Source organism: Homarus americanus, unplaced genomic scaffold, assembly GCF_018991925.1.
Source record: "Homarus americanus isolate GMGI-L3 unplaced genomic scaffold, GMGI_Hamer_2.0 scaffold34360, whole genome shotgun sequence".
Classification (NCBI taxonomy): Eukaryota; Metazoa; Arthropoda; class Malacostraca; order Decapoda; family Nephropidae; genus Homarus; species Homarus americanus.
In genome coordinates, this window is record NW_024739403.1 from 4,450,455 (window position 1) to 4,462,744 (window position 12,290).

The window sequence follows — 12,290 nt, forward strand, 5'->3', positions numbered from 1 at the left end:
CGCTTCCAGTATAACCATTATTAATACATGTGTAGGTTTAAATGTATTTCAGTTATTATTAGTATGATATATTACTATTATTACGTTCACTCGAAATCAATTAGAAACAATAAGTGCATTATCATACTTTTATTACAGATCAGTAGTATTCTCCCAACCTGACTTAGATCTATAATACAGGTACATGCGACTCTTTACACCCACAAGGAAGTGTTGGCAGTGACTATAACGAGGTTTCCGATTTAAAAACTTATGATCTGGGTCAAAGGTCCTCGGGATTACCAAGTTATGACTTGGATTTGATTTATTAGGTCAGGATATGACGAGTGACATTTCCAACCAAGGATTTGTTGGGTGTGAGACCAGTTTTATTCTGTTGTTATTTAACATTATTGCTGCAGCTGCTAATTCAGTATGACGATCGTCCAACTATGATTCAATGATGTGAATTATTAAAGATGTCATCTTTGTTAAATATGCCATCGTCATTCGTGAGCTTTAATGTGACTTGGGAGGCCGATATGGGATCTATAGGGCCGTCTATAGATGTTGCACGTGTGGAGGGCTACATATAATGCGGGAAGGGCAGCAGCAGCATCTTTCTGGTGCTGGCGCTTGTCTGCCTCGGTATGCTATCTTGAAAGTATTGACACTTTCTCGTGTGGTGCTCCTCCACAGTGGTGGTTTGGTATAGTCACGCTGGGGTTGGTAGTTCAATGATACTGGCTTTGAATTCAGAGCTGGTATATAGTTTAACCCAGTCCCCCATTGGGTCACGAAAAATCAGACCATAGCCGTAGGGGGAGATATACCTCTCTCTCTCTCTCTCTCTCTCTCTGTGTGTGTGTGTGTGTGTCAATTGGATGAGAAAAGGTTGATGTAAATATTAATTACCCGGTAGTGAACGAAATGTCAGATAATTGCGGAAAGGGAATGAGGCGAGACAGCCTGTGTTTATATCAATGAATTAATAATTGAAGACTAGGAAGGATTGCCTGAGCATACTGGTGAAGCCTTGTTGGGTGTGGACTAGGGTGGGTGGAGGGGAAGGCGTGGCTCACAAGGGTGGGCTAAGGTGAAGGGTGTTATATTCCTGTTATCTTAACATCTCCAGTTTCATGAATTTATTTTTTTCTGTCTGATATCATTATGGTGATACAGTATCTGTTTAAGGGGGATCTCTCTCCCTCTCACTACAAGTGTTTCCAGACAATGTATCGACAGTACCTGTAATAATAATAAAACCTGTAATAATACCGGGTAATAATAATATTTATCCATTAATATCATGCAGTTTTACATTTAGTTTAGCATTGTATATAAACAATGCAGGTACAGTATACAGTTCAGCATGTATATGAACTATGCAGGTACAGTATACAATTCAGCATGTGTATGGATAATGCAGGCATAAGGTGTACAGTACAGTACATAGACGGCTGAAATATACAGTTTTCAGTGCACATTAGACAGTGCAGGTATACAACAAGCGTTAACAGTAAGGTAATTTGACCAAGGGTAGCCATTAAATCCATCAGATGCTTATATTCAGTAGGGCCCTTTGCTTAGGCTTAGTTACTGGGCTCCCCCTATAGGCTGGCTAACATACCACTAAGGGAAAAAATATGTCACAGTCATGGCTCCCCGGGTGCCTTATCTCTAGTAAAACAAACTTTGGAGTTGGTTGCGTGGGTAAGCCTAACGCAACCTATGACAATTTAAAGAATAGGTATTGGAATTTTTTGGTGAAAAAGGGGGGGGGGGGGAGGTCCGGACCCCCAGAAACCCCCCTCTGATCCGCCCTTGTAAATGAAATTGCATTGCCAGCTGTAATGGAAGATTTGTTAATACAGTATACGGGTGTACAGTAGTACAGGGTATTGTTTCTGGTACAATAGTAATCAGTAATATTTTGATATTGTTAAAGAACATGGTTTCAGTGGGCGTTAAGCATTCTTGTTTTCTTTACAGGTAGCAGTGCCTGATGTGTTGGATGCTGCCAAGGATGCAGATGTACTTATATTCGTCATTCCTCACCAGTTTATCAAGCGCATTTGCCAGCCCCTGGTGGGGAATCTTAAACCGTCCACTGTAGGCATCTCTCTCATCAAGGTGAGTTTAAAGTATTATACAGTACTGAAGAAGGGTTTTATTTTTATTGATAATTAGATAAAAAGACAAAACCCAAATGAAAATCTTATGTACTGCAGTCCTTTAGTTGACAATCTTTCTTCCGTTTCTCTTTGCCGCAATGTTGCTTCACTCTCTCTCTTTTACAGATACTTTAACGGGCAATGTTCACCCGGTGGATTTGGCACCCTGTGTAGGTGCACACATGTTGCCACCATTTCTCTGTGGTTGTTGGTCACACTAGAGTAACCCGTTATAGTACATTACATCCTTCTTTCCTCACACAGCCAAACTGTGGAATGCTCTGCCTTCTTGTGTTTCCATACTTATCCAATCTGTCTCACTTTAAAAAGATGGTTGTCCAGCATCTTCGTGGTGTAGATTAATATAACCTTTTCCTTTTCTATTTTTCATTTCTCTATTCTTTTTTTTTTTTCGCCACCCCTAGGCCCCGATGTGGGTCGTTGACCTGTGCCCGGGTGGGCCAATCCCAGTAAAAAAAAATAATAAATAAATAAATAAAATAACAACAACCTTGAGTTCTAAAAGGTTCTCAAGTTATGGCAACCATCTCTTGGTAGTGGTTAGATTAAATTAAAGCCAAATGCTAAAAACACTTATGTTTATTAAGAAAGACAACCAAAGTAACGTAGCATAATTGTAGGAAGCAGGTAGAGATAAGGGTAAGTCTGCGGTTGATTAGATTATACAGTTGACCTTTCAACTAAGTTCTGCCTAATTTTTGTGTCCTGAACAACTCCCTTTTCCTTAGAAAAGTTGATTGGTTGCTAAGGGGACAATGTAGTACCATCACTTTGGTCTTCAGTATACTGTACTGTATATACAGTACATTTTTTTTTTCATTATCATTGTTTACTATCGTACAGATTACTCAATACTTCAAATGAGAAATAGTTTCTTGACATTTGTCAAGGATAAAAAATGATGTTGAAGTTTCATGAAAAAGCTTTGTAATTCTTGCCAATTTGACAGCTCAACTCACTTGGTAACCGGCAACCAGTCAAATCCTAAGCTGTGACAGTTGCTAAGGACACCAAAAGTGAGGAAATCTTTGCCAGTATGTCAGTTGCAAGATGCAGTAAACAGACTGCTACCTTACTGCCACCATAAAAATGACTAATGGTTTGTTGAGGGGAGTATACAAAGCAGGAACTCTGCTGAGACTGATTTACTGTATCTTGTTTCTTCATTTTACTGTACAGTATTTGCCTTAATTAAGAATCTCAGATTATAAAAGTGGACAGAAATTTATTCTGAAGTTTGCACACTTTTGAGAAGAAACACACACACCATAGTTTATTTAAAGAAACATCTGGGGATGACAATATTACCCAAGGATGCTAATACTGTACCTTCTATTTTCTCATCATCAGGGCTTTGATACTAAGGAAGGTGGTGGCTTTACCCTCATCTCGTACCTCATCAGAGATCAACTCAATATTCCTGTTTCTGTTCTCATGGGAGCCAACCTAGCTGGAGAAGTTGCAGATGAAAAATTCTGTGAAACTACAATAGGTAAGTGTTTTGTGCAAACACTGTGCAGGTACATGCTCGTGCAAGAAGCTGCAGGGATGTAAGCGAATCTAAGCTAGCTTTCTCCAGTGGTATGTAAGCCTACCTAGGGAACTTGACTTTTAAAAGGACTATATTTTATGTATTTTTGTATTTTAAGCATGCATAGAATGATATTTTCTTTAAATTTTTTCAAAAATTGAAACACATGTTCAACTGAATTTGTTCGACTGTTTGGAAGCAAAATGACCTTTAGGCCTACAGAAGGTGAAATAAGCTGGGGTGGAGATTTTTCAGGTGATCCGGCCACTTTATTGTACTGTAGAGTACTGTACTGTATACAGTCAGTACTGTGGCAGGTGATTTATCAAATATGTATTGTGTGTAGATATATAAGGTTGGGTTTATACAGTATACTCTCGATTTAACGGAATCCAATATAAAGAACTCTCAATTTAATGGAAGAAATTTTTTCGTTTTTTTTGTGCTCAATTTAGTGAACTACAGTACAGTAGTTCGCTAAATCGAGATTATTTTCAATAATACGCTCACACCTTCGGAGACACCTCAGACACATGATATGTACATAAAACCATTAGAAACATTATTCATGGGGGTTCGGTGTTTGTTTTAAATTTTGTTCTATTACTGTATTTCCAAACTTTTTTCCAATTGATAGTTGCACTCTTTGACTTTCTCTCCCACACTACTCTCTTTCTGACACTTTTGAGAGACTTTCGGCATGATGTCTAAACACAGTACAGCAGTTAGTTGACCGAGAAGTCGCAGTGAACAACACACATGGTGACAGCAGGATGCAGGCTGAACGGATGTAAACAAACCCCACGCGTAATTTAACGGAATCACGCTCGATTTAGTGAACTAGTTTGCTAAATCGGGCGAAAATAATGGAAATTCAATTAGGTGGAAATTTTGATTTAACGGAAAGGGGTGGCTCGAATTAGTTTGTTAAATCAAGGGAATACTGTACCTTGTTTTTTTTTTTTTTTTTAATATGGGGATTAGCCCACCCGGACACAGGTCACTGACCCACATCGAGGCCTGGGGGACGAAAATGTAATATTAATAATAATAATAATAATAATAAAAATAAAAATAAATAATAGTCATAATAATTCATAATAAATAAAATTTATGATAAAACAAACAAAAATTAAATAATAAAATAATGATGATAATAATACAGTAACTGTAATAATAATAATATTAATAATAAAGAACTATAAATACAAAAATGAAGAAAAGATCAAAAGTGAGAAATGATATATGTATGTTGTGTTGTCAATGGTAAGGGAAACAATTGAGACTCTGCAATTGCCTGTAAATGAAGCGGAAAGTCAGATCAGCAACCTGGGACTTGGTCACAATTTTTGTGATGCCATATGGCAGCAGGGTCTACCATTAGACAACAAATTATGCTTCCAATATCTTCCCAGGCAGTAGTACCTCCCTGTTTGGTAGCTGCCTACTACCTACTACTGGAATTATAATTTATTAGAGTATGGGTGTAGTAGGGCTCTTGTGGTTTAGGATTCTATATTGTATGTATTGTACAGTATACGTATCTCAGTTTGGAGAATGTTAAAGCTAAATATAGAACAGGAAGGGAAATAAGTACAGAAAAAAGTATATCTAGTGTACAAATAGTTAAATGGTAAGACATGATGTAAAATTGTCAGTTACAGGTATGATGAAAAAAGGAAACTTTTGGGCTGCCATAATTATGATGAGTTTGGTATGAAGTTTAATGTTATTTATGGATGCATCTATTTTTTCCCCCAATTTGTCTTTATACGTACTACAGTCATTCAATCACATATTTTTTACCAACATTAATATAATTTCTGTTTAACCTCTGCTTGTCAACAGGATGCCGGGATATCCAAGTTGGTCGCATGTACAGGGACCTCATCCAGACAGATTACTTCAGAGTTGTTGTGGTTGATGATGTAGAAGCAGTTGAGGTCTGTGGAGCTCTTAAGGTAAGGAGTAGCACACTCTACTTATTAAGGGTACCACATATATGTCAGGTGGGATTCAGAGACTTGGTATTTTGGAACCATTGATAGATTAACATGTACCGTAGAGGCGGCGTATAAGTCGACCCCCCAACTCCAGCAGCTGTCAAGTGTTGTGAAGGACCAAGTCAACCATCAACACATACATAAACAGGTAAACAGTCAAACAAGCCACTCTATACATGACGTCACACACAACGTCATTAGTGACTGACATAACAATCACAACAACACTGAACTCAGTTGACTTCCAGCTCATTCCACCACAGTCCACACACAGCCATCAATAACAAAAGGTGTTTAAATAAAACTACCCGTACTGAGAATACTTTATTTCATCCATAATAGAAATAGAGAAATTATATTACAGGTAAATATGAAGGTTGCAATACGAAATACTCTCACTTACGGTCATGATTTTAGAGGTCGACCCCCTAACTTTAGACACTAAAAATTTGGCATCAAAGGTCGACTTATACGCCGCCATATACAGTATGCGGATTTTGTATACAGTAGTGTGTTTATACAGTCTTCCCGTACTACTGTATTCCTTACTTTACTTATTCGTATTTTTTGGATGTGTGTCGTATCATTATGAATTAACTGCACAGTACGTACATGTATTTTCGGCTTGAGGGTTTATAGGATCAAAAATAGTCTTGATATTAATGAAGAATGAGATTTGCTGTCAGTGTTTTCTCTTTGCATACATAGTGTATTGATTTCCAAGCTATTAAAACCTATTGATAATGCTAATTACTCTCCAACTATGGGTTTCCGAGATGTGATTTTGGTGTTTTTGTGTTATTCTGGAAGTAATTAATTAGGTAATTCCAATTCCGAGAGAAAAGTTATCTATTTTGGTCAAAAAATTACTAAGGCTTACATTTTTGGCAGTTTTGACCCAATATTGGATCTCGTTGCAATTTTCACAGTAAAGGTACTGTACTCTTGAGCGTGCTCATTCCAAATTTGTGGTACAAAATTCTATCGCAGGGCGATTAATGGTTGTAATGATGCTTGGAATATATTAACGACTTTTTTCAGTGCTAATTACCATGTTTTACGGCATACAAGACACTTTTTTGCCTGAAAAATTACTAAAAAAAATCAGCCTGCATCCTATACAGTATGTGAAGTTTCTGTCTCCCATAAGCAAATGAATCCCCCAGTTGCTGTCTCCAGTAGGTTAATTCTACCTAACCCAACTCCAGAATTAAAAATGTGTTATTGCTTACTTAACCCTTTCACAGCGGGAGGTTACCCTAAGCTGAATAAAATCATCTGTTGGTAGTCAGAATAAAATGGTAAGTACGTGAAATGCCGCAAAGAGGTTAAACACATTACTGTATTATTATTTTGAATTAATTTAGAAAATAATTATTGTAAATACAAAAGCTCGATTTTTAACTACAGGGGACCCCGCAAATTTGCGGATTTTCATTTTGTCTTGGTAGTTTTAAAGTTGCTGGGATTTTTGCGGCTGGGACAGGGAGCCATTTGTTCTAAAGACAGCAATTTCCTTTATCTGTATTGTAAATATATGTGTGTGTGTATGTGTGTAGACACACACACACACACAAAATGCATACAAATAAATAATACTGTATTGGGAAAATTCTCTCACAAATAATAAAAAAACCAAATTTATTAAAAATGTGAGTCTACCCTCAAGTCTGTGCTTTATTAATAAAGCACGGACTTGAGGGTAGACTCACATTTTTAATAAAAAAATTTCTGATTATTTGTGAGAGTATTTTCCCATTATTATTTATTTGTATGTGTTTTGTGTGTGTGTGTGTGTGTGCCAACACACAGACATGTATACAATACAGGTAAAAGAAATAATTGTTCTAAGGGCAAACACATAAAAGAAATATACATTTCTTTGCACACAAGTAAAAATGTACCTCCTCCTCCCCGCTCAGCAAATGCTATTTGAAGATTTGGCGATTCGCTGCCATTTTGAGAACCCAACCCCCGCGAATTTAGGGGGCCCCCTGTACTGATGATGAAAACCTGAGATGTTACCGCTCTTGCCTCACAAGTGAGATGTCACGGATTCGATTCCCGGGCCGGTGGAAAAGTTGTTTAGACATACTTCTTAGCCCTCATTGGTCCCTGTTCACCTAGCAGTAATGTAGGTACCTGTTGTAAATCGAAAGTTGCGAATTCATATTCAGGGAAAGTTGTTGGAGCTTCCAATAACTTCATGACATAAACCATTGACTCTTCAGGCTTCTACGCCCTTGAGTCCTCAGGCTTTTATGCCCTTAACTCATGAGACATAAAGGCAAGCATGAACACTTCACCTTACACAAGTATGTAGGGGGGTGCCCAATAAAAAGGAAAAAAAAAATCCATGTTATTATTAATGTCCTGTATTATTATTATTATTATTATTATTATTATTATTATTATTATTATTATTATTATTATTATTATTATTATTATTATTACTACCACCTTATACTATATTATTATTTATTTAATTTTGTTTTGTTTAAAGGGAGTGAGAGTATTTAGGAGTCTTTAAAATATTGCTGTCTTCTCTCATCTTACAGAACATTGTAGCTTCAGGAGCAGGGTTCGTGGACGGTCTTGGGTATGGCGACAACACTAAGGCAGCCATCATAAGACTAGGGTTGATGGAGATGATTAAGTTTTGCGAGGTAAGTCTTCCTTGGTGACCTACAGTATTTGGAGGTCTGTTTTCTTTCTGTTTTGTGTGTAAAGTATTCATGGTGTTTTGGAAATGAGATTATGGTCAAAATATGCGTGTCATTTGTTTTTCTGTATTTATGTCAGAGTAAGTTTGTTTGGATCATCCTGACAGTGCAGTACAGTCCAGGATTCATTGGTTAGTTATAAAGAACATCATTCTCTTGCTTTAACTTCATTAGCAGTGCACAGGTACTTTTTCATTTTAATTTTGAATATTTTGGTACCTCTACTGGATTTGATAATGTTAGGTAGGTTATGAATTCCAGTCTTTTATAGATGTAAACAATAAAGTATTTTTTACTTAACTGCATAGGTACTGCACTGAACTGAACTGTACTGTAATAATAATAATAATAATAATAATAATAATAATAATAATAATAATAATAATAATAATAATAATTAACGGTTTATTGAAAGAGCTTGGCAGCCAGAAGGCTGAAAATATACAGTTACATATTTGGGGAATGGGTTTCAAATTACAAATAATATACAAGTAACATAAGTGCTGTGCTGTGCTGTGCTGTGCTGTGCTGTGCTGTGCTGTGCTGTACTGTACTGTACTGTACTGTACTGTACTGTACTGTACTGTACTGTACTGTAAAATTATGTCCACTACTCCTAGTACTGTACACACTCTAAAAAGTGTCTTTACGGTTCTGTGTGAGACAATTTGACAACAGACGAAGGATTTTGACAACCCTACCGAGACAACAGGAGTCATAGTGTGTATTTTAAAATTCACCTGACCCCTCCATAAAGATACTTTCTGGGGGGAGTTTAATACTAGATCTTCTGAAGTATAAAGAGAAGAATTTAAAGCAACATAATTTCTAAATACATGTATGGTAGTGTAGTCATTAAGTTATTTCTATTTTTACAGGTATTCTATCCTGGTTCAAAATTGGGAACATTCTTTGAGAGCTGTGGTGTTGCTGACCTCATCACTACCTGCTATGGTGGCAGGAACAGAAGAGTTGCAGAAGCTTTTGTCAGGAGTGGCAAAGTAAACTTTGTTTTTTCTTGCTGATAATTGATTAGATATTAATTGACTGAAAATAGCTTGAAACCTTCTCCCCACGAAAAAAAAAAAAAATTCTTCAATTAGTTTTAATCTTTAATAGAAATGAAAAGGTGATGCTGTATATAATGTCACACGGTAAAGGAAGTGAAGTGAGAAATGGTGGCCTGTGGTGTAATGGTCAGCATCCTCGCCTCGCAAGTGAGCGGACCTGAGTTCGATCCTCGGGCAGGGTGAAACTATGGGCAAGTTTCTTTACGCCATTTGCCTCTGTCTACCCAGCAGTAATTGGGAACCTGGATGTTAGTCAATTTGCGGATCGTATTCCGGAGTTATGGTTAGCCAGTGCAGTTGGCAAGCTGTCCAGTCTTCTTGGGCTATTCCGTGACACTAAGTCATGCAGCTCGTTAACTTAGGGTGTGGTTGTTGTGTTGGCGACAGCTTCTACACCTTAACAAATTCACGCCTAGGAGGCCCTTGGGCCGGCCATCCTCGATTTCGAGGGGCTTCCATTATTATATTAATATTTGGTTGGATATGTAATGAAAATCAGTTTGAAGGAATAAGTGAGTTGTAGTCATGTGGGAGGTGCAGGTGGTGGGGTTGGTTAAGGAAATTTATGGTATTGTGATAAGAGGTGAGACAGATTGGCTCCACAGGAAATGATTAGTCATTTATTGAGCTGAGAAGGTTTAAAAGTTAATAAGAAAAGTTCACATTCTATTTAGTTTATACAGGACTGTAGTCTTGATATTTTATGCCAACACTACAGACTTTCTTAATATTTCAGTCTATTGAAGAGCTAGAGAAGGAAATGCTAAATGGCCAGAAGCTACAAGGACCTTACACTGCAGCAGAAGTTAACTTTATGCTCAAAACCAAGAATATGGAAGACAGGTAAGATATCAACTGAATAAGAATGATATGAGAATATCTAAACATTCTTTGATTTCTATATACATTGTACTGTACAGTAGCTAAAACACCTATCTGTGCAGGTGGGGGTCGATATGTTCCGAAATTTTACGTGTGACTAGTGACAGCCCTCATATACCACAATTTATCGTCTGTAAACCGAAAATTTCGTTAACTGAATCTATTATTTCAATGGGATATTAGGTAATTGGTTCCAACTCACAGAAAAAGTACATACAATGTACTGTATACAGTACCAGTAATAGAATTAACAAAACAGTAAATATAAACTAAATACAGCACTGTACTGTATAAAAATAAATATAAATAAATAGAATACAGGTAGTTTATTTTAAACTTACTTTGAGGTCATATTCCCGGCAGCTTTGTTTACATATCAACCAGCTGATTGTAGAGGCAGTCGATAATAACATGCCATATTCTTTACAGAGTGCATTGGTTCTAAAGCCTTCTTCATGTTTCATAATAATTTCTGCACTGTGTATTATCAATATGTGAACTAAATTTCAGAATGACCAATAATTTTAATGTAAAAATGCAAAAATATTCAAAAGACCAACAAACTGGATGTTCACTCCACTGTAAACAAAGTTAAACTGAGAAGCGTTGGTGGGTGATTCGGTCAGTTGATTGGTACACAAAAACTGTTCCCTGTACTGTATATATTATCAATATGTTAACTAAATTAGAATGACCAATAATTTTAATATAAAAAATGCAAAAATATTCAAGAGCACAACTTTCTTCATATTTACTCCACTGGAAACGAATGTAAACATAGAACAAATTACTGTATTGGTGGACTAGCCGATCAGCTGATGCGCACAGCACAGCATGTTTCTAGTAAGGCTTTCGTTAATCGAAGTTTTGTTCGTTAACCCTTAGGTCCCGGGTGACGTTCCAGACCTTCGGCCCCAACTGTCAAACATGTCACTGTCACCTCCCTCCTCCATCTTCCCAGCCAGGGTTTGGTGGTTTTAGGCTTTTAAGTTTTTATCTTATATAATATCACAGACTAAAGTTGGGAGAACATAATTTGAATTGCTAGAGTCCTTGCAAGACAGCGAATAATTTGCATATAGACGTCATATTTTTGTACAAGAGATATAAATTTTTGCCATTTGTAATAAGTTTCCTAATTAAAACTAAAATTTTTATCTAATGCGAACTATAGCATGTTTATATTCAAATTAATTACTATCGTATAAGAATCCTGCAATGTAAATTATATTATCCCCAGTCACTTCTGTGACATTTATAAACAGAAAACAAAAACTCAATCTAAAGGAAATAAATAAACAAATAAATACTTCTCTAGACCTTAGGCCCCAACTGTCAAACGTGTCACTGTCACTTCCTCCCCCCCCTCATCTTCCCAGCCAGGGTTGGGTGTTATAGGCTTACAGTTTTTATCTTATAGAATCCTTGCAAGACAGCGAATAATTTGAATATAAACGTCATATATTTTGCACAAGAGATAAAAACTTTAGCCCTTTGTAATAAAATTAATTAGAACATGTCAGTTCAGTGACATTTTATAAGAGAAAAACTTAGTCACTCTTAAGGACAGGTAAATAAATAAGTACTAGACCTTGGCATCAACTGTCAAACATATAACCCGCCCCCCAATCTTCCCATCAGCTGATCACTAGTAAACAGACCATTTCACGTCCCACAATTTTAGCTGTGTTGATTTATGAATGTTTGTTTTAACATAATACTACAAAAAAACAATGTTTTGTTTATTCTAGGAGATGGGCTGAGGTGCATCTGGGTAGACTCGCAGTCTTTTTAGTATTTTGTGTTTCTCTCAAGTACTCTACCAAACTAAATTACAGTGGTCCCTCGGTTAACGAACACAATTCGTTCCAGAAGGTCATTCGTTAACCGAAACCATTGTTTCAATG

At 36.7% G+C, this 12,290-nt stretch overlaps 1 protein-coding gene across 6 annotated transcripts in view; it reads left to right on the plus strand.

The window, feature by feature from the left end:
• Positions 1–12,290, plus strand: part of LOC121874554 (glycerol-3-phosphate dehydrogenase [NAD(+)], cytoplasmic-like) — a 46,708-nt gene that overhangs the window by 17,929 nt on the left and 16,489 nt on the right. For all 6 annotated transcript variants that reach the window (XR_006090454.1, XR_006090453.1, XR_006090455.1 and 3 more), the window contains exons 3-8: positions 1,972–2,112; positions 3,525–3,666; positions 5,554–5,666; positions 8,267–8,374; positions 9,310–9,432; positions 10,238–10,344. Coding sequence is in view for 3 of the 6 variants with exons in the window: in XM_042378740.1 (XP_042234674.1) it covers positions 1,972–2,112; positions 3,525–3,666; positions 5,554–5,666; positions 8,267–8,374; positions 9,310–9,432; positions 10,238–10,344 (734 nt within the window). In the remaining 3 variants the exon portion in view is untranslated. The remainder of the gene's footprint in view (positions 1–1,971; positions 2,113–3,524; positions 3,667–5,553; positions 5,667–8,266; positions 8,375–9,309; positions 9,433–10,237; positions 10,345–12,290) is intronic.